This window comes from Nicotiana tomentosiformis, chromosome 1 (assembly GCF_000390325.3).
Source record: "Nicotiana tomentosiformis chromosome 1, ASM39032v3, whole genome shotgun sequence".
In the NCBI taxonomy this organism is placed as follows: domain Eukaryota; kingdom Viridiplantae; phylum Streptophyta; class Magnoliopsida; order Solanales; family Solanaceae; genus Nicotiana; species Nicotiana tomentosiformis.
Window position 1 is genome coordinate 69605777 of NC_090812.1, and position 22736 is coordinate 69628512.

General features: G+C 37.4%; 2 protein-coding genes across 2 annotated transcripts; one reads left to right on the forward strand and one right to left on the reverse strand.

Moving 5' to 3' along the window:
- The first annotated feature begins 7481 nt into the window (after window positions 1-7481).
- LOC104120561 (uncharacterized) lies at window positions 7482-8482 on the forward strand. The gene is made up of 2 exons (XM_009632355.4): window positions 7482-7817; window positions 7926-8482. Exons 1-2 carry the CDS (start codon window positions 7510-7512, stop codon window positions 8299-8301), a joined length of 684 nt encoding a protein of 227 aa, XP_009630650.1. The 5' UTR covers window positions 7482-7509; the 3' UTR covers window positions 8302-8482.
- A 1017-nt stretch (window positions 8483-9499) lies between these two features.
- Window positions 9500-16804, reverse strand: LOC104116692 (methylthioribose kinase). The gene is made up of 6 exons (XM_070184469.1): window positions 16388-16804; window positions 15643-15952; window positions 12418-12592; window positions 12095-12296; window positions 10707-10921; window positions 9500-9895 (listed from the first exon to the last, which is right to left on the reverse strand). The coding sequence occupies exons 1-6, from the start codon at window positions 16571-16573 to the stop codon at window positions 9721-9723; spliced, it is 1263 nt and encodes a 420-aa protein (XP_070040570.1). The 5' UTR covers window positions 16574-16804; the 3' UTR covers window positions 9500-9720.
- Window positions 16805-22736: the final 5932 nt, after the last annotated feature.

Sequence of the window (22736 nt, forward strand, 5' to 3'; positions counted from 1 at the left end):
CCTATACTACAGTCCAAAGAAAGACCTTCTGATCAACTTTGAGGATGCCAATTCAAGTGAGATGGAGGTACGATTTACATTATGGGTAGCACCTTTGTTCATGGGCACAAGGAAAAGTGAATAAATGAGAGAGTCTTATTGGTGAAAACCCTCACGGGCACTATAGGACGATGGTGAATCGAGAGAAAATTCAAATGAGAGAGTCTTATTGGTGAAAACCCTTATGGGCACTGTAAGGCGACAGTGAGTTGAGAGAGGAGCAAATGAGAGAGACTTGCTGGTGAAAACCCCTCGGGACATTACAAGCCAAATGGGGTTCATGACTTTTCAGAGAAATTGAATTATGGAAACCCCGGTTTTGAAGTATGAAGACATGGCATGAACTGAAATGTGATTAGTTGGATGGATTAGGCTGATCAATCCGAAATGCATGTCATGATCATTGGAGCTAGTTGCTTCATTCAGATAAGTCTCTTTTCTATTTTTCTTCAAATAGTCATCTCTGTTTTTTCTTTTTTATTCCTAATTCTCGAAGTCACTTCGCTTCGTTTCTTTTGGGTCCATTTTTCTAAGTCTCTGTCAAATTAGTCTTTTTTTAAGCAAGCAAGAAAGGATTTCAAAGCTCATTACCAGCTTTTTATTTGCACCAAGCGAAATTAGGCCAGGCACATCACAAGGGACATGATTTAGAATGAGCAATGCGGTGGTAACTGAAGTTCAGGTGGTCAAGTGATTCGTGAATTTGTAGGAAATGCAAAGGTTCAACAGTTGTTAGAATGAAAGTGCCATACGACGAGTTGAGTGTAAGGGATGCAAGTCATTCAGAGGTTTTGTGGTCGAGGTCCGATTGAAAGGTCAAACAATTCTTTGTAGCCCGAAGCATCTAATCAGAATGAAGCGGGATAGTGGCAGAAGCAGACACTTTCAGCAAGGATGCCACAAACTAACCACCATATTTTCAAACTGACAAAAGTTTCTTTGTTTTAAGCAGGGAAAAGAAATCTTGTTTGCTTTGCCAGAAATCCCCCATGAGGAAAGCATGTTCCAGATAAGTTCAGTTTTAACTGTTCAGGACCCTCCTGGATAGTGGGATCTAGTTTTAAATTTTCAGGACCCTCCTGGATAATGGAATTCAACTAACAATCAATGAATGTTCCTGGTACAAACTGGGGCAGAAAATTTTCTCTGTTTTGTCTGTATCGTTGTGATAGCAGGCGCCCACTTAGAGAATGGGGGGATTTATTTCAAGTTTTAAGTCAGTGGCAGGCGCCCACCTGGAGAACGAGGGAATTCATTTCAAGTTCAAGTCAGTAGCAGGCGCCCACCTGGAGAACGAGGAAATTCATTTTAAGTTTTAAGTCATTAGGCACCCACCTGGAGAACGAGGAAATTCATTTTAAGTTTTAAGTCATCAGGCACCCACCTGGAGAATGAGGGAATTCATTTTAAGTTTTAAGTCATCAGGCACCCACCTGGAGAACGAGGGAATTCATTTTAAGTTTTAAGTCATCAGGCGCCCACCTGGAGAACGAGGGAATTGATTTCAAGTTTTAAGTCATCAGGCGCCCACCTGGAGAACGAGGGAATTCATTTCAAGTTTTAAGTCATCAGGCGCCCACCTAGAGAATGAGAGAATTTATTTCAAGTTTCAAGTAATTATCGGGTGCCCACCTGGAGAATGGGGGAATTTATTTTAAGTTTTAAGTCATCAGGCACCCACCTGGAGAATGAGGGAATTTATTTCAAGTTTTAAGTCAGTGCAGGTGCCCACCTGGAGAACGAGGGAATTCATTTCAAGTTCAAGTCAGTAGTAGGCTCCCACCTGGAGAATGAGGGAATTTATTTCAAGTTTTAAGTCATCAGGCGCCCACCTGGAGAATGAGGGAATTTATTTCAAGTTTTAAGTCATCATGCGACCACCTGGAGAACTAGGGAATTCATTTCAAGTTCAAGTCAGTAGCAGACGCCCACCTGGAGAATGAGGGAATTTATTTCAAGTTTTAAGTCATCAGGCACCCACCTGGAGAACGAGGGAATTTATTTCAATTTTTAAGTCAGCAGGCGCCCACCAGAAAAATGAGGGAATTCATTTCAAGTTTTAAGTCAATATCAGGCGCCCACCTGGAGAACGAGGGAATTCATTTAAGTTATAAATTAGCACAGGCGCCCACCTAGAGAATGAGGGAATTTATTTCGAGTTTTAAGTCAGTATCAGGCGCCTACCTAGAGAACGAGGGAATTCATTTCAGATTTTAAGTCAGCATCAGGCGCCCACCTGGAGAATGAGGGAATTTATTTCAAAATCAAGTTAGAGGTAACAGAAGCTAGCCTCAAGAATACGAGTCGGTAGTTCGAGATGCATAACAGAACTGTAGAAGATTCAAGATCAAATTCCTGAAGACCTATAAATAGGAATCTTTTAACTCATAGCTGATAGACTTGCTTAGTTTCTTTTCATTTTGATTTTGGTGTAATAAGGAGTTCAGCAAGCAGTAGCAGCAGCAACAATAGTGAAATCACCGCTTCTCGATAGGCCCAGCTATCGAAACTTCCAGAACTACACTGACCTGATTCCTTTATAGCCAAGGATATGTAGGCAACCTCCGAAGCAAGGTTCGGTCAAAAGTTTTCAAAACGTTTCCCAGGGAGTGTCTAAATGAGCAAAAATTGCTCGTATTTACTTACTTTATCTTTGTCAGAAAACTCTTCGTGTTTCCGAGCAAAGAGGGGCAGCTGCGAGTACGTGATTTTTGCCTGACTGAAAATACTCCTATAAAATTCACAAAAAATAGATTTTTCTAATTATTTTAATTTCCATAGAATTTTTAGGATTTTCTAGTTAATTTTTGTGTGCATTTTTAATATTTAAAATTATGAAAAATACCAAAAAATATCTAAAGTATTCCTTGCATAGCATTTTAGGTCTTAATTATATTTAGGATTTAATTACATAAGTTAATTGCGTTATTAAACAAAAAATCAAAAAATAGTAGTCATTTTTATATTTTAGCTTTTAGTTGCAAATTAATAATTTTTTTTCATTAGTCTTAAGTTAATTAATTATTTTTATGTTAAAAATAGATAATTAATTTAATTTTATAAGTTAGATTTGATGTAGGACTTAGTTTAGGATTTTAATTAATTTTATTAAGCTAAAAATCAAGAAAAACAAAAACAAAAAAAAAAAAGAAAAGAAAGAAAGCTTGCTTAATTCCGGATTGGGTCACAACCATTTTCAGTGGCCCAATTGCCCCAAACATTACCCCAAAAATCTGCCTAGCCCAACACCTTTTTCCCCTACCCAGCTTTTGACCCGTCTGTCCAAACCCGCCCCACTCCCTTCTTCAATCTGAGCCCTTCAACCATCCCCATCCAATGGACACAATCAACTCCCACACCCCATATAAAATACTAATTATAACACCCACCAAAAAAAACCTAAACCTAATCCTTCATCTCCCACGGCGCCCCCCACCCCTCCTCCACCTCTCTGCTGCCAAACGACTCCCCGAACCCAACGAAAAATCAACACACTCGCCTCACGTGCTCCCTCATCTCTCCTCTTGCCACGTAGCGTAACTAACTCTGACAACAGAATTATTCCTTATGAATTTTTGAACATTTAGATTTTTTTTGAGGCGGTTTTTAGATGAATGGGGGCCATAGATTGATTGACAATCAATCCACGCCTTCCATTTATCCCAAAAATCGTCCACACAAAGAGTTGAGGATTTTTGGATTTGGAAGGAGGGCAGTGCTATATATATCTGAGGTCTTGAGGAAGAAAGGGGGTGAGAAAAAAATCAGAGAAATTTTCGGTTAAAGATTTCGAGGACAAAATTTCAGAGAGTTTGTTTTAATCGATGAGTTTTTTCTTTTCGTTTTTTTAGTTTCATGGATACAAAAGGGAGTGAGGAAATTTCAGTTTAGTTTTGGGTCTCTTCCTTGTTTTTTTCGAAAAGAATCTGCAGTCATTCTCAAAAGAAAAATAGAAAATTTCCTCTTATTTTTTATTTTTCTGCTCTCATATCATACTGTTTTGGAGCAATTTCTGGATTTCGGGGTTAAGTCTGAAGTTGTTGTGAGCTAGTTTGTTACTGTTGCTTTGCTCCTTGCTGTTACATCTTCTCAGTTTCAGAGCTTTATTTTCTTTTAGTCTAAATCTGATGTGAACAGGTATGGAGTTGAACACCTGTTTTACCCTTGAATTATATATGAAAGTTTGGAAGCCATCTGCTATTATTTTGGGTGAAGTGCAGCCATGAATTTTGTTTTATCTTTGATGTCAATGTTCTTTTTCATTGTGTTCTGTATATGGTCATTAGCTTAGCAAGTTTGAAATTCGGAATTAAATGTATTTATTCATCATTCTATCCACATAGTGGTACAAAGTTGTAATAATGTTGGGATCTTTACTTAACATAATTTGAAAGTGAACTACTGTAAGGCTCAAAGATTTTGTTGTTTGAGTGTTAGCAGTGATTTTAATGCATCATCCTCTATTATTGTGCTTATAATTTTATAGTGTTGTTCCAAATATGGACTTTAAAGTTAATAAATTTGGGTCATATAAGTCAATACAAGGTTTACTAGGAATGTTTTGGGGTTTGCGTCTTTTATTGATACAAATAATAGGATTTAGCTATAATATCATTTTCGTTTCCTTCATTCTTTTCGATTTTTTTTAAGTTTCTTTTTGGTTCGTTTGTTCTTATCCATATATCTCACTTATTGGTTATTTGAGACCAAAAAAGCTGTTGGAAGATTTAATCTTATTGCAGTATATGTTCCAGTTTTATATATATTTTTTTTTTTGCTAATTCTTGGCACAATTTCTTTCATATGTATTTGGCTTACTACATTATTTTGCCGTGCTATTGAGAAAGTGACATTTAGTGTCTTTGAATTTTTTTTTTTTGAGTACTAACAAAATTCCAAGCAAGAGCATTTAGATATTAGTCCATCACTGCTCCAGAAGTCGACCCATTCTTCTATATTGATTTCCATAAGTCACGGCCTAGCAATAATTTTAAAGTAGTTTAGAAATAATTCATAAACATCGTAGCTTGCTTTAGGCGCAATTAATAAATCATCGCGGCCATGGGTACGGTTCCCGTGGCATGATTACGATATGTAAATTCCATTCGGGTGTGCATTTCATGTGACCCGACCATAACTCCAAACCATAATAAAATAAGCATGTCGTAACTCGCGGGTGCATTTCATGTGGCGCGATTTGCGACGAGCGCCAAAACGACAAGTGTACGACATCGTGACTTGTTCCCAAAATAATTCCATACATAATTAAAAGCGGTTGAAAAGTAAAAATGCACAATAGGTTTTAAATATATAACAAATCAGATAATTAGAGAAATTAATAATAGTTAAGCGACCGTGCTAAAACCACGGAACTCGGGAGTGCCTCACACCTTCTCCCAGGTTAACAGAATTCCTTACCCGGTCTTTTGTGTTCGCGGACCATAAATAGAGTCAAATTTCCTTGATTTGGGATTTTAAAATAAACCGGTGACTTGGGACATCATAAATTATTCCAAGTGGCGACTCTGATAAATAAATAATCTCATTTCGATTAATGTCACTTAATAGCCACTGAACAATAGTTGTTTCTGAAAAATTCTCTATTTTAAATCGGGAATCTTACAGAAATGTCCCAAAAAAGTCCCAACTTACCAACCTCTAGCCATTAATCACAGATTTACTAAAACTAGCCAAATACATATAAAAATTAAAAACTCAAATAAATAAGGTTCTTTCTCTCCAAGAATCATACACAAAGATCTCCTTCCATATTTTTAAGCGTGATTAGCAACATTAGATGCAAGACGGAAAGAAAATTTCATGGATGAGGTAGCAAATAAGATGATGAAATACAAAAATATATATATACAAGATTCCAAAAGTCAAAGCAAAAAAAGGACTTTTTTCAATGGGTATGGTTGAGATTCATTGAAAACATCTAGATGAGTCAATATACAAGATTTGAGGAAGATTGAGATGATTTGGACTGATTTGAATTTTTTCATGTATCACGCATGTATCTCACACGCGGGTATATGTGGATATACATGTGATACACATTTGATACAAACATGATACATGTGTGATACACTTATCATTTTTTCATGTTGATCTTCTACTTTGAATTGTCAATTCAAACCATCTCAAAACTCCACCAAATCATCCCAAAACTGAGATTCAAGCTCCCTAAGATGTACTCAATCTATTCTAATAACACCCACTAAAAAGAAAGCAAAAATTTGACCTTTTTTAGTTACAAATAGCTAGTTGGCTAATATTGATAATATTTTATGAATTGACTAATTTTTGTAATAAGCTATTTATAAATGGACATAACTGGTATTTTTCCCTTTTAAATCCCTAGGTCAAACGTGGCAGCACATTTTAAGAGAATGGGCTTGGCCCACTCCTTTTTCCATAATAGTCTTAAGCACAGTTACAAAATAAGCCACTAGCCACTTATTTAATACACTATCTTATATATTATAATAAATTTAGTTTCACTAGCTTAGTATTTGACCTAATAATTATAAATAAAATTAACTCTCCATATTTCACAACTAATAGGTATATAAAAAAAAATCGGGTTATTACAATAATCATTTGAGTAAGTGCATTTTCAAGCAAGGTGTGTAATAGATTATTAGAAGTTACATTCTCGCGGCATGAAAGCCCGACTTGACCGACTATAATAAAACTAGTTGGAAATTTTCGTTTATCATACTAGGCGGCTTTTAGCAACATAATCTTTAAAATTAAAGAGATTGACATATTCACTGGTGACTGGACGTTCAAGATCAAATTCTATGCCTAAAGTTTACCAGAGCCTGAAGCAAGCCTCTTCTTTCCATACCATCTTATTTGATATAAATTAGTCACTTTAGAAATCAAGAAACATTCTGGTCATTGTTTTTTTCGAATTTACCCTCTTTCCAAATAAATGATCTATTTAGTTTTCTAAAAGGTCCATTAAAAGTTATATTACTCATATTGAGGAATGATAAACGGTAACTTAATCAAGTAACTCTTATGATTAATATTAATAAATAATTTTTTTGATGGATGTGTGAAAAACTTAACAGACCAATAATAAATTAAAATAAAATAAAATTTAGAATTCACATTTTCCCATTTTTTATATTAAGAACTTATGTCTATATTATATTAAGTATTAACATATCATCGAAACACAATTGATTTGCAAATGTGATCTTTCTAAAAACAAAGTCTTAAAGAAAAAGTAGCTAAAACTGCAGGGAAGAAATTAAATAGGATAATGAAGGAAAGCCTCTTATCACACTCAACTGACTTGGTCTCTTTCTTTCATCCCTTTTTTTTGTTTTTGTTTTTGTTTTTGGGCAATACTCAACTGACTTAGTCCAGCATCACTATTTTAGAGTATATGGAAAAACTATATATATAAGTGATTGTCTTCTTAGAGACCGTATCACTTCTATCTTGGAACAAAACATGGCTAAAATGATTTCCTTCCTTGCTTCTCTACTAATTATCCTTGCAATATTCACCCCTGAAATCCATGCAGTAGATTACGCCGTTACCAACAGGGCCACAAACACCCCCGGCGGTGCCCGTTTCAACCGAGATATCGGTGCCCAATATAGCAAGCAAACTCTCTCAGCTGCCACTTCTTTCATATGGAAAATCTTCCAACAGAACTCTCCGGCTGACCGCAAAAACGTGCAGAAGGTAAGTATGTTCGTCGATGACATGGGCGGAGTAGCTTACGCTAGCAATAATGAGATTCATGTTAGTGCCAGGTATGCAATAAATTGATTCAGTAAATACGCAGTGGGTGCACGCACGTCTCAAACTCAAAATACATATATGCATATATTAAGTGATGCCTTTATATTTGTGTTTTACAGGTATATTCAGAGTTACTCTGGTAACGTCAAGAGAGAGATCACAGGAGTATTGTACCACGAGAGCACCCATATTTGGCAGTGGAATGGGAACGGTCGGGCTCCCGGCGGATTAATTGAAGGGATTGCTGATTATGTAAGGCTCAAAGCTGGATTTGCACCTAGTCACTGGGTGAAACCAGGGCAGGGCGATCGATGGGACCAAGGCTACGACGTGACTGCTCGATTTCTAGATTACTGCAACAGCTTGAGAAATGGGTTCGTGGCACAACTAAACAAAAAGATGAGAAATGGCTATAGTAATCAGTTCTTTGTTGACCTGCTGGGGAAGACGGTTGATCAACTTTGGAGAGATTACAAAGCTAAATTTAGTGCATAGTGTAACGTTGTCTGAGATGGTTAGCCTTTGTATAAACTCAAGGCTATCTGAATCATGATAATACAATATAATAAGAATAAGTACAAGGGGCTAACTACAAGTCGTTATCTTACTCATGTGACTAATTTGTAATGCAATATGTACCTTGCATGTTTATCAAATAAAATAAGAGTTCAATATATGTGTAATCCAAAACAATTATCAGGTTTTTCAGACCCATGCGCATGTTATAAAATACTATAGCTGTACGAAGACGCTCTATCGGTAATGTTAATAATTGTGAAGCCACTTTCATGTATTTATCCAAGTATTTCCTCTTCTATCGTTTCGTTAGATGTTTATAAAAGATTCTTATGTTTGGCACTTTGGCGTGGATAAAATTTAGGATGCCAATATTTGCTTGTGAACTATAACTCCGGAATTGGCATTCTCGAATTGGAATAAGCTCGTCCTATCTCTTATATATGCTCAACTTAACAATTGTACGACGTCAAAGAATCATACTTTAAGTAATTGTGTTTAAGGGGTCAAAATTTTGAGGCAAAACCACCGCTATACCCACAACTAGGTCAAGCTTTTGGCTTTTTAATCACTTAACAAGATACAAAATTTTGAAGGAAAAAGAAAAACTAGATTTAGTTCTTTCACTATCAAAATATCCCTAGTCAATCTTACAAGACCAAGAAACTAAAATTGTGTCACAACAGATGCGTTTTGGTCAATTTGGCCGTTTTCGGAGGCATACCAAAAAGGGCACCAGGCCAAAAAAATTTTAACCTTCACTCTAATTGACAATCCGATCCCCTGTATCAAACAAAACTTGACGGTCACACACAAACTAAATAGGGCACCAAATACAATAGAGTTGTATCTAAATGATATATATAACTCAGATTTTAATGTTGAAGATAAGGAATTCTCGTTATATTATACTAATCGCATGTATAACTATTTTCTAGTGCTTAGAAATTTAGCATTCTCAATAAGACCAAAAGTCCGTGGAAAATAAAAACTGTACTTAATGGTAATTGTCGAATTTTTTGTCTCCACCGGAACCATTTGATTTTGACATAATTCCAGATAAATACACAACAAGACTGCAGTATAATTCTCTTAAAATCCTATAGGCAACTATCAAGATCAACTCAAGCGAACAGAATGTGAAAAATATGAAGGTGGTGCAGAAGTAAACTGGAAATGATAAAAATCCTCCGTAATAGAATGACTATTGAACCAAAGAAAAACTCACCAATTTTTACCAAGATACTTTAACCCCTAACAGAACTGAAAGAACAGATCTGACATAGTACAATTGTCCGGTATGCTAACCATTGCCAACCGACATGCAATTGCACTAAATAACAGGGGATTATTTCTGATTAATGGCCAACATCTTACATTGTCTATTTTACCTTGACATTACTGCAAATGAACTTGCTCAATTGTGGAAACAACTTCATCAATGCTCTTGAAGTTTCGTCTTTCCTTAAGAAGCTTCTTTGCACAGTTGAGCGCTAGTCGTTCACAATCAGCTCGTTTGGCAGCATCCTTGATTGATTCGAAATCTTCTACATGAGCTACCCCAACTATTCGCCTGTGTATTATTAAGAAAATAAGAAATGAGGTTATTCGCGACAAGGTGGGTGTGGCCCCTATTGAGGACAAGATGCGGGAAGCGTGGCTTAGGTGATTTGGTCATGTGAGGAGCAGCACAAACGCCCCGGTGAGGAGGTGTGAGAGGTTGACATTGGAGGGCCTACGGAGAGGTAGAGGTAGGCCAAAGAAGAGGTGGGGAGAGGTGATTAGGCAAGACATGGAGCAACTTCAGCTGACCGAGGACATGACCCTTGATAGGAAGGTATGGAAGTCGAGGATTAGGGTAGTAGAGTAGGTAGTCTACAGTGTTCATAACAGTAGTATTGGCACGTAGTCTCGATTTTTGTTGGTAGTAGGTTTTTATGACTAACCGTCATTTCCTTCATTGTTGATCACCTTACTATCTTTTTATTTTTATTCTGCTTTTATATGGCTTTTTGGTACTGTCCTATATTTTCATTAATGTGGTGCTTATGTTTGCCTGAGCCGAGGGTCTATTGGAAACAACCTCACTATCCTCGCAAGGTAGGGGTAAGGTCTGCGTACACACTACCCTCCCCAGACCCCACGGTGTGGGATAATACTGGGTATGTTATTGTTGTAAGAACTTCAATCACATGCACCAAAACTTCAGAACTTTCTTGGGATTAACAAGACCATTGCTCTTGAATTCTGGAACAAGGCTTAGTTGCTTGGCAGGAATGTAATTTTGTAAGGGGTTGTTAAATTAAAAGAAAAAAAAAACAGGGGGAGAGAGAGAGAGAGAACACGCATAGAACGAAGATTAGAAATAAGAATTGACCAATCACCTTATCATTTTGGCAGCACCAAATCCAAGGGTGTCCTCAAAGAGTTCTTTCATGTATTTCTGCTTCACCAGCTGTTGAAGCTCGGTATTGTTGTATATTTCAGGAAGATATGCCTCACCAGGACCATCCTTGTGCTCATCCCAGAGTGCAAGAAACTTTTTGTGAAAGAGGTTCCAAGTCTCTGTTATTGTCTTCAGAATCCAAACTTTATATGACTGAAAACAAACGAGTTCAACAGTAAGTGCCAAAAACAATGTCAGTGTATTCTTCACTCCGCAAATGTTGAAGAAAGAAACAAATGTCAAGTCTAACAATCCATAAGCACATTTACATGTCATCACTGGCAAAATCTTACATAGAAAACTAATAAGCTGAGGAGCTCATCACTAAAATTAAAGCAAAAGCAATGGGACGAAGGACGTGAAAGGAAAATAAAGGTGGTCTGTTCTCATTTCTCACTTTTTGTCCATCCCTCTATTTAAAACCTCTTCTTTAGGGTGTAACCTGTTAACTTTTGTTCAGAACCACTGAGAAAAAGTCCACAACAAAACCTGTTCTCTATCAGAAAAACTTCTATATGCAGATATTCCCTTTTTATCCTCAATCGTTACAGAGAAAAGATGCATTCGTCAGCATATGAAGGTCATATAAGGACCTTTCATCTCATTTTTGAAGAAAATTAAAGAATTTAAAAGTCAAGAAACCGAGCTTTAACATTTGAAAATATTACATATTCCAAACAGTTATCAGCTTGCGAAGAAATTTATAAACTCATTGAAATCTTTAGATGAATATTTAGATTTAGTGCGCGTTTGGACATAAGAATTGTAAAATTCCAAAAAAAATGTGAAAAAAAATTTCAAGTGAAAATGGTATTTGAAAATTAGAGTTGTGTTTGGACATGAATATAATTTTGGGTTATTTTTGAAGTTTTGTGAGTAATATGAGTGAAAATTTTGAAAAACAACTTTTTGGAGTTTTTCAAAATTTCGAAAAATTCCAAAATGCATCTTCAAGTGAAAATTGGAAATTTTATGAACAAACGCTGATTTCGGAAAAAAGTGAAAATTTTTTGAAAAAAAGGGAAAAATTTCTTATGTCCAAACGGGCTCTTAAAATCATCGTCTTTGGAAGAAAGAAAAAAAAAAGCAGCCTAACGACATGCCTCAACTACTCCAGATGAATCAATCTGGAAATAGGACATATATCTGAGCAGGTGCAAGCCATAAACAACTATAATTCCAGAATAGTGATCACAGACGTTAAGGACCAGAATATCATGCACAAGGAGAAAGAATCAAACGGGGGACAATGACCTTTACTATGAAACAATGAAATCATAGTAAAAGAAACATAGCATAGAAAGGCAAATGTTGCAGTAGATATACCTTGCGGTCATTGGCCTGATCCGCATGTCCATCTTGGGAAAAGTACGCCAGAATCAGATTTCCAATAAATGCTCCAATATCAAAACCCATTGGCCCATAGAAAGCAAATTCCGGATCAATTACTTGGGTCGAATTGTGAGTGACCATCAAAGAACCAGTATGGAGATCGCCATGGACTAGAGCTTGGGCTCTCTCACAAAACCTGTAAAGTATTACATAAAGATTGTCATGATTTTCAAGCTAAAGCAAACAAATACAGATAAAAGTCAAGCATATCAATTAGATGCACTATATAGCAACATCTTCTAGAATCACAAACGTACTTGGATTTAAGCTCAGCAACTTCAATCTTCAAACCATTATCGTTGCGAACTGCCTCTGCATCGGCATCTAGATAAGGAGATGTACATCGATTATATTGTGACACTTTGTAGGGATCCGAGAAGACAACCTGCTCAGTGAGCCGACACAACTCGACGTTTCCACAAAATTCAGCAACTGCAAAAATGAATAGAGGTCAAAACCAAACAGAAATAACTGTCATGGCCATGATATAGCTTGCCAGTGGCCATCAAAACCAAAAGTGAATAGTTTTAATCCATAATAATGAATTGGTCCTGGGAATGTGCTAACAGATGTCGATTCATAGAGGTACACCCTTACAAGACGAAAACCCCTTATGAAGGCTGAAGATTAGTGTATGGTTCAATTTGTTGAAGAAAAAATGGTCTAGACGAAAGAAAAGATCAAGAGAAACGAAAGATCAGAAAGAAACAGACACGCAGATAATGAAGAAGAGACAAAACAGAAACTATAATTAGTTAGAATAACTATCTACACATGCAGAGAAAGATTTTTTTTATAAGCGACATGCGGAGAAAGATCTCCAATTCATAATAAAGATGTTGCAAGATAAAAATAGAAAAATAAAGTTGCCTCCCCTGCTACCCGGCCTAACCCAGCTTCAAAAATTTAACACACGCACAGGACCTTTGTGCTACTTTTTGACATTACATGCTAGTCTGCAACTCTAAATTTTATAAAATAAGCTACGACTCAAGATTTTCAAAAATTTACAACTCACACCATAGACCAGCAACACCAGTCCCACCATCAATGTATGCCTTAAGCCAATATTTTCTTAACGGAAGTCACCCATCACAAGCTAGAAGACAGAAATAGATAGGAGAACAGAAAGAGAAAGAATTAGACGACTATTCACTTTTCTTCATTCCTTTTAGAATGGAAAAACAATTTAGAGATTTCTTTAATTTAAAAAGAATTGCACAACCTCCCATGACATTTCTTCCTGTAACACAACCTTTCCTTAAGTTACCAATATAGCATTGTTCCGCTTATATCAAGGATTGGGTACATAACCTTATTTTATTGGATCATTAATCTTATCCTACCATCATTCATTCAACTTTTTCAAACAATTTCTCCAACGTTACAAATATAAGGAAAAATAAATAGTTAAAGTTACAAGGTAAAGACATTATACAATAAAGCAAAGGAAAAGATAAGCTCAAAAGAGAGGAGAGAAGATATTTATTCCTATTTACTTTGTACCTTGTCAATTTTTTTTTTTTCTGTCTTCACCCTTTTTTGTGTAAGGATTTTACTAAAAGAATTTGAATGATATGAAAAAGATCAAATGTATGCATGAAATGATTACAGTTATCGCTAAATTTGTTCCTCGAGATGGAAGAAGAATAAAATTAGCACATCAGAGGCGAATTATTCCATGTGGGTTACAACTTAGTTTTGTTACATAAAAAGTATAAAAGATGGAGGTTTGCACATAAATACAAAACCACTGGAGTCGAATGTGCCGCATGTCAAAATCTGAGGAAAAGCATATGTAATTCTCCAGTACCTTTTTTGAAAAGGATGCACTTCTCCCATATTTAATTTATAACTAGAAAATTCAATGAGTTTTGCGAACTACAAGGAACGTGCTCAAGATCGGCCCAAAATTGATTTAGCCTGGTGAATTTGGTTGGTTGTTCTAAATCTTTAACTTTCAAATATCAGAATTAAAAAAAACATATCAACCAAAATAGTTGTATAGTCTATCGAAAACTGTCTCTCTACCTTCAAGGTCCGGGTAAGGCCTGTGTACACACTACCCTCCCCAGACCCCACTTGTGGGATTACACTGGGTTTGTTGTTGTTGTTGTTGTTATCAACCAAAATACTTGTATAACACCCTAACAAGATATATTAAAGAGACTTGCCAAGTCTCAAGAATTGAAGACTCGGAAACATACAACTATGATTCATCTCTAATCCTTCTTCTTTTTTTTCTTTTGGTGCTGGGTCAGCCTCACTTTCTCAGCAGAAAGACAAGTGTCAAACAGAGAGTAAATGCTATGAGTGAGCATATGCGAGGTTTGAGGTGTTGTAATGCGTTTGAAATGAAAAGGGTGTGTGGCTGTTCTAAAATAAAAGAGAGGGATTGTAGTTATAAATAAATATTACACTTTTACAATGGCAGTTACTAATTGAATTCCAGAAATTAGTTACGGTTGTTAGTGGCAGTTGGGTAATTAGTTGAGCCTGTATAAATAATTGTAATTCCAGTTCCGAAGTCATTGATTCAGAATCTCAGCTATTTTTCCCTTTTTCCCCTTTTCTTCTACTTTTCTTATCCGACATTATTGAGCTTTGAAGATCAAGACTGTACCAGTAAAAAAGTCCATACACTTGAACTTACAGAATTGTAGACACTTGCTAGTTGAGGTGCGCCCAAGCTTGCCCAAGCACCGCCATTGTGAAAAAAAGAAAAAAAGAAAAAAAAAGATAGCTCGACCAACTTTCAGTTTTGAACAACATGAAGTGGTTTCTAATCTTTTGATTAACTATATTCGTCCTCAATAAAAGTGCTGCCTCACTAAAAGACAGCAACAATGACAAACTATCAGTCAGAATGCACCAGAAAAGCAAGATTTATTGACGGCAACAAGTGTAGCAATGGCACACCGATGTTGCCCTTTTCCTAACAAGGAGGATGAGATGAGCAAGTTAAGATGTATTAATGAGTTAAAGGATCCAGATTTTGAATTGGCAATGTGTATTATCATGACTATAAATGACAGTGACGAAAAGCTTGCTGACGTAGAGCTTGTCACTGCACATTTAAATCAGAAATAGATAAACTGTAATTCACCTGATGAGCTTTGTTTATAAAAGTGTAAAAGCTCTCCTGGTCAAAATTTGATTTCTAATAATTGCCCCCAAAGGTACCACTTTTACCAAACAAGAAGAAACCAGACCACATGTTGCACAACCAATATCTACAAGTCTTACCATAAGTTTTTATAACTTTCATTAATATGCTTAACCTTCAATAATGTAGCCTAACCATTGTAAGAAGTATATTTTATAGAAGAACCAATTATGTGTATTCACACAACTGAACCCTGCCCGGATAAACAAGAAACTTTCATGAACATTCACAAAGCCTAATGCAGAAACACAGGTGCGGAAAGTGTATATGTACATCTACAACTATATGCAGTCCCGTTGAGATTAATATGGCTCACCTGCATGTTTGTGATCCGTTGTTGTAAGATAAAGCAGGGAGGTGAAGAAAAGAGTCTTTGCCATATAGTCCGAAATGTTTTCTGCCAGCAATGGATACTCGACCCCAGCAATCAATCCCTTCCTCAATATAATATGAGGAGGTTCAAGGTAGCGCATACCAATCACACACATAGTCCTGTCAAAATAGTAAACCTCAGGTACGTGGTCGGGACACAGACGACCATGCTCTTTTAGCGCAGTGGCTTCAAAGTAAGCGCGCTCTTTTGTCATTGGCCATGACTCTCCAATGCATCGAATATAAGGAAGAGCCTGCAGACGCCATCACCATATAGAAACATAAACATGATATAACATCAAGGATTACACCGTCACCTTAAAATATTACTATTTCATGTCACTTAAAAGCCAACTAAGATGCGGAAAGTGTATCCATTAACCCAAAAAAGTGGGCACAAAATATGTTACGACAGGTTAATTTACACTGCTAATGCACTTATTCTATCAGTGTAGATCACTGAAATCCAAAGAAATGTTAGTTAGTGTCAGAATCCTTTTTATTAAATGGCAATTGTAAGAACAGAATAACTTGATTGCAGAAAAAAGAAAGCGACACTAATAAATATGGGGAGTCCCTAAGTTCACTTCGGGGAAAAAAAACTCAATAGCCCGTTGACTGCTAATTGACTAAAAAATAGGAATAATTATAGCAGAAAAGGGAAAGGGACAAAAAGAGATGAACGGCACCTGTTTGATGACAAACGAACCAGAGGGAGCAACAACAATATAAACAAAGTTGAGATTTCCATCACCAACTTCCTTAATTTCAAGTTTATCGAACTCCGTGCCTAATATTGAAACCAAAGCAGGAGTAGCTCTAATGTACTCCACTAATGATTTCTCGTCCAACGGCCGGAACCCATCGGATGTCATCGTCGCTGCCGGCGGAGACGACGGTAGGTACGCGGTGGTAGTTGACTAGGTGGCGAATAAAGACAGATGTTTTGGGGCAAAGGAATTTAATAGTACTAGTTTAATAATACTAGGAGTAGTAATTACCACGAGAAAAATGTTGCTTATTTTGTGAGTAGTATTGTGTGTCAGAAATAGTTGGAAATTTGACGAGAATGAGTTCCAATCATCACACCGCAGTAATATTGTTACATTGTACCTGGTCACTTTTCCAGTAATATATGAAATTTCTAGTATTTCCAACTGTTGCTTAATTTCTAGGCTTTGTTACAAAGTCGTTATTAATTTACTAGTTGTTATAAAATAAAAACAGTAAAGTAAATATAAGTATAAAGAGAAACTGATATATTATTCAAACTTCGAATTATATATATAATGAATTGAAATATCATCTATTTATAAAAGAAAACAAATTATTGTGTAAGCTGATCTTCTATTAGGGGTAATGTTTATTCGTAACGGAGTACCGACAGGATAAGCTCTTTGTACCATATATAAATAATCCTCTATCGGGGTGATATTTATCCATAACGGAGTACCGAAAGGATAAGCTCATTGTACCAGATATAGATAATCTTCTATCGGAGGTGATGTTTATCCATAAAGGGGTACTGAAAGGATAAGCTCATTGTACCAGATATGAATAATCTTCTACCGGGGTGATGTTTATCCATAACGGGGTACTGAAAGGATAAGCTCATTGTACAAGATATGGATAATCTTCTACCGGGGTTGATGTTTATCCATAACGGGGTATCGAAAAATAAGTTTCTTGAGGAGACTTATTTCCAATAGAGTACTAAATAGATAAACATATTTACGGCGGAGTCTCATATAGATAAGCTTCTTCAGGAAGCTTATTTACAACGGAGTACTAAATGAACATTCATAATATAATATATTTATAACACCCCCTAGATGTTCATTAAAAGATAATGTGCCTCATTAAAACCTTACTAGGAAAAACCCCGTGGGAAAATCCAAGTGAAGGAAAAAGAGTACAGACTGTACCAGTTGGACCCGTTCAGGTCCTGGAAGGATTCATAGCTACTCCAGTGCTTCAGGACGCTCTAGTCCGTTTGGTGAGTCTTATGGAGGGCGTGGCCTAGAATGGTACGTTTTCAATAGCACCAGCCGTCTCACAGGATGGGGGAGGAGTACAAACTCCCACTACTCCCGCTTCGGAGTAGATGGCTCCCCAGTATCAGGCTCCAACAGCCCCGCCAGTTGGGGTAGTTCAGCCAGTTGTTGCAGCACAAGCCGGTGATAGGCCCACCATGTCTTATGAGGCCTTATTGAGACTGGATAAGTTTACTAAGCTCTTTCCAGTTCACTTCAGTGGTACACCTTCTAAGGACCCGCGGGATTATCTTGACCGTTTTCATGAGGTATTACGGAACATGGGTATAATTGAGACCAATGGGGTTAATTTTGCTGTATTTTAGATGACACGTTCCGCCAAGAGGTGGTGGAGAGATTATATGTTGACCAGACCATTTGGATCGCCTACGTTGACCTGGGAGCAGTTCTCACGGCTATTTCTAGAGAGAGTTCCTCCCTATCACATTGAGAGAGGATTACCGCATGCAATTTGAGCGTCTACAACAGGGCAATATGATTGTTACCCAGTACGAAACCCGTTTTATGGGTTTTGCCCGTCATGCTCTCCTTTTACTACCTACCGAGGGAGAGAGAGTGAGAAGGTTTATTGAGGGACTCACTCACCCTATCAGGCTTCAGATGGGCAAGGAGACCGGAAGTGAGATTTCCTTTCAGGCGACTGCTAATGTTGCGAGGAGTATCGAGATGGTTCTTGCAGAGGAGAGAGGGCAGGGGTCTGATAAGAGGCCTCGTCAGTTCGGTAGGTTCAGTTGTGCCTCGTATGGAGGCAGGGTTAATTTGGTAGGGGTCATCCTCCCAGGCCGTTTCATTCAGCACTCCAGGCATCTCACGGTGCTTCAGGGAGTCACAATCCTATTATGCCTTACTCTAGGCAGCCAACATTTAGTGCACATTCAGCTCCTATCAGTGCACCACCACTCCAGAGTCACTACAATGATTATCCGGCCCATTCGGGTCAGCTTCAACTTTAGCTTCAGCAACCATGGGAGCATGATGAGTGTTATGAGTGTGGAACATTGGTCACATCAGGAGGTATTTTCCTAGGTTGTCGAGTAACAGATCTCGGCAGGATTCTCTTGCCATCATACCGGCACCGGTTGCTTCACCGCCTGCTCAGCCAGCTAGAGGTGGAGGTCAGGCTATTAGAGGTGGAGGTCAGGCCGTTAGAGATGGAGGCCAGCCAGTTAGAGGCTGTCCCAGGGAAGCAGTTCAGAGTGGTGGGGCCCAACCCCGATTTTATGCTTTTCTAGCTAGTGTCACACCTCCTTTTTTCCGAGGGGATATGGAGTTTTTCCAATTAAAGTGACATTAATCAAAATGAGATTATTTATTTAATCAGAGTCGCCACTTGAAAATAATTTATGGTGTCCCAAATCACCAGTGTATTTTAAATCCCAAATCGAGGAAATTGACTCTATTTTTATGGTCCGCGAACATAAAAGGCCGGGTAAAAAATTTTGTTAACCCGAGAGAATGTGTTAGGCATTCCCGAGTTTTGTGGTTTTAGTACGGTCGCTCAACTATTAATAATTGGCCTAATTATCTGATTGATTACATATTTAAAACATATTGGGTATTTTTTACCTTTTAACCTCTTTTAGTATTTATGGAATTTATTTGAACAAGTCGCGATGTCGCGCGTTCGTTTGTTTTTGTACACATTGCGAATCGCGCCACGTGAAAACCCTCGATTTACAATATGTTTATTTTTATTATTGTTTGAAATTATGGTCGGGTCACATGAAATGCACACCCGAATTGGAATTATGTATCATGACCATGCCACGGGAACCGTACCCATAGTCATGATGATTTATTTATTAATCGTGCCTAAAGCAAACTACGATATTCGAGAGTTGTTTGAGATTGTTGTAAGGCCCCAGAACTTATGGAGTTCATCTATGGATAAAGTATAAACTTACCTAAATAGAATTAGAAAGATCAATGATATATCTAAATTATTTGACTTAACAATAAATATAAAATGTATTTATACACCTAGTTCATAAGATTCGGTTAATAACAAGCTAGCCTATAACATCCAAAATTATTAACTAATTACACATTCCATGGCAGTAGAACACAAACAAAATTTCTTCAAAAGAAAAATAACTGAAGATTTAATATTAAGCCTAATCTTCAAAGATAAAGTCAATTTCTCCAATCTTTTAACTTAGAACCAAACAGACATGAACCAAAATTTCCACTAGAATTTGTAAACTGCACCATACACCCTCTTAAATCACTTCCTGATTATTTTTATTTAACATAACTCTTAAACATCCCCCAAAGCTAATTAACCATGGCTCTTATCACATTCAAATCAACAACAAAATAAGATAGTAAAAAAGAAAGGGATGAACCTGAGATGATTTTTTTTTCAATAAATTCAGCTTCAGATGTACGATCAAGAGAATCCGGCAATGAATTGGAATTGGATGAGTACAAAGACCAAAACTGAAGCCACTAAACTTGCCGTCGATATGGAACCTCGCTCAATTTCAAAACTTCATAGAAACTTGTTCTCTACTTGTTCTTTTGTGACTGTGTGTATGTTTTTATGGGAGTCAGTGGCTAAAGATTTTTCTGGAATTAGGTGGGGGAAGTGGCCATTTTCTGAGAGGATGAGAGCTCTCTCTCATGTGTGTGAGGCTGTCGTGATTTTAAAGAAGAAAAAGGAGCGTTCTCCTTCCTGATGGTGTTCTGCCATTTTTTGTTTTTGAAAGGAGAATGAGAAATCCTTTTTTAATCAAGGGAGATGACTGCCATCTTTTTAGGGTGCAGAAAATTGCCGACGTGAGGTCCCTCCTCTGAGAATTTGGGGGTGAGGTCCTTTTTATAGGGAGTAGGAATTAGGTTAGGTTAAATGGGGAGTGGGTATGCGCTTGAGCGAGTTGGGCTCAGATTTAGGCCTTTAGTGGCCAAGTTTGTGCTCAAAATTTGGGATTTCAACTCTTAAAGTCCATCAATTAAGAAACTTAATAATTTTATTATAAAATTAATTCCAATTAATTAAGGCAAACTATATGAGACTATTTTTTTATTTGTATTTTTCAGTTTTTGTTCTTTAAAATTAGAATTAAAATTAATAAAAAGTGAAATCCTATAGAGATAAACTCAAATAAATATTCTAAAAATATTAAGACTATTAAAAAAAATTCTAATGTGTGGGTAAAAAATTACGTGCTTACAGCTGCCCCTCTTTTCTTAGAAACACAAAGTGTTTTTGAGCAAAGAAATAAGTAAGCGACGTAATTGATTTCTGACCTGAAACTTATTCAAAGGAAAAGAAAGATGGATAGCAGATTGTAACCGAGCCTTAGTATCGGAGCTGCCTACATATCCTTGGCTATAAAGGAATCAGGCCACGTCTAGTTTAGAGGTGAATGAAGTGATGGAATACGTGGAGCGGATGAGAGAGTCGAGTGAGGTTCCGTCAAGGTTTTGGTCCGCGGTCTCTGCCATTACATCATGAATTGAAAGCAAAAATTACAGCAAAAATAAAAAAAATACAAGATCCTATCTACTTCTTGTCTTGAATCTTCCTTGAATCTCCATTTGTTCCTTCAACATGAAACTGAAAATTCACCCTATTCTTCAGGTGGGCATCCTGCTGACTTGAATTTGAAGAAAACTGGAAGTTGACCCTATTCTTCAGGCGGGCACACTGCTGCTTGCACTTAACATAAACTTGAACTTGCGGTAGACTTGAGCTTGCAAACCTTGTTCTTCAGGTGGCTCGTGCTACTTCTGATTTGACTTGAAAAACTGGAGGTCAACCATATTCTTCGGGAGGGATCCTGCTGCCTCTGACTTGAACTTGAAAACTGAAGGTTGACCCTGTTCTTCAGGCGGGCTCCTGATACCTCTCTGACTTGAACTTGAAATTGAAAGTTGACCCTGTTCTTCAGGCGGGCTCCTGATGCTTCTCTAACTTGAATTTGAAAATTGAAAGTTGACCCTATTCTTCAGGCGGGATCCTGATGCATTTCTAACTTGAACTTGAAATTGAAAGTTGACCCTGTTCTTCAGGAGGGCTCTTGGTGCCTCTCTAACTTGAACTTTAAAATTGAAAGTTGACCCTGTTCTTCAGGCGGGCTCCTGTTGCCTCTCTAACTTGAATTTGAAAATTGAAAGTTGACCTTGTTCTTTAGGCGGGCTCCCGATGCCTCTCTAACTTGAACTTGAAATTAAAAGTTCACCCTGTTCTTCAGGCGGGCTCCTGGTACTTCTATCTCGAACTCTAAGTGAATTCTGAAATGACTTACCTCATTCTCCAGGTAGGCGTCTGCCACTGCCTTGAACTTGAAATGAATTCCCTCATTCTCCAGGTGGGCGCCTGCTAATGACTTGATCTTGAAATAAATTCCCTCATTCTCTAGGTGGGCGCCTGCTATTAACTTGAAACTTGAAATGAATTCCCTCATTCTCCAAGTGGACGCCTGCTAATACCTTGAACTTGAAATAAATTCCCTCATTCTCCAGGTGGGCGTCTGCTATTAACTTGAAACTTGAAATGAATTTCCTCATTCTCCAGGTGGGCGCCTGCTACTAACTTGAACTTGAAATAAATTTTCTCATTCTCCAGGTGGGTGCCTGCTAATGACTTGAACTTGAAATGAATTCCCTCGTTCTCCAGGTGGGCGCCTGCTACTGCCTTGAAATTTGAAATGAATTCTGAAATAAATTTCCCCGTTCTCCAGGTGGGCGCCTGCTACTGAATTGAAATAACTCTGAAATGAATACTGAAATGACTTCCCTCGTTCTCCAGGTGGGCACCTGCTAATACCTTGAACTTGAAATGAATTCACTCATTCTACAGGTGGGCGCCTGCTAATACCTTAAACTTGAAATAAATTCCTTCATTCTTCAGGTGGGCGCCTGCTATTAACTTGAAACTTGAAATGAATTCCCTCATTCTCCAGGTGGGCGCTTGCTACTACCTTGAACTTTAAATAAATTCCCCCATTCTCCAGGTGGGCGCCTGCTATTAACTTGAAAC

Bases quoted from the DNA above. Each gene is read 5' to 3' on its own strand.
- LOC104120561 (XM_009632355.4), top strand. From the start codon at position 7,510: ATGGCTAAAATGATTTCCTTCCTTGCTTCTCTACTAATTATCCTTGCA. The intron at 7,818-7,925 runs GTATGCAATAAA...TGTGTTTTACAG, and splicing joins GAGATTCATGTTAGTGCCAG to GTATATTCAGAGTTACTCTG.
- LOC104116692 (XM_070184469.1), bottom strand. From the start codon at position 16,573: ATGACATCCGATGGGTTCCGGCCGTTGGACGAGAAATCATTAGTGGAG. The intron at 15,953-16,387 runs GTGCCGTTCATC...TGGCGTCTGCAG, and splicing joins GTTCGTTTGTCATCAAACAG to GCTCTTCCTTATATTCGATG. The intron at 12,593-15,642 runs GTGAGCCATATT...TCATTTTTGCAG, and splicing joins AACGGATCACAAACATGCAG to TTGCTGAATTTTGTGGAAAC.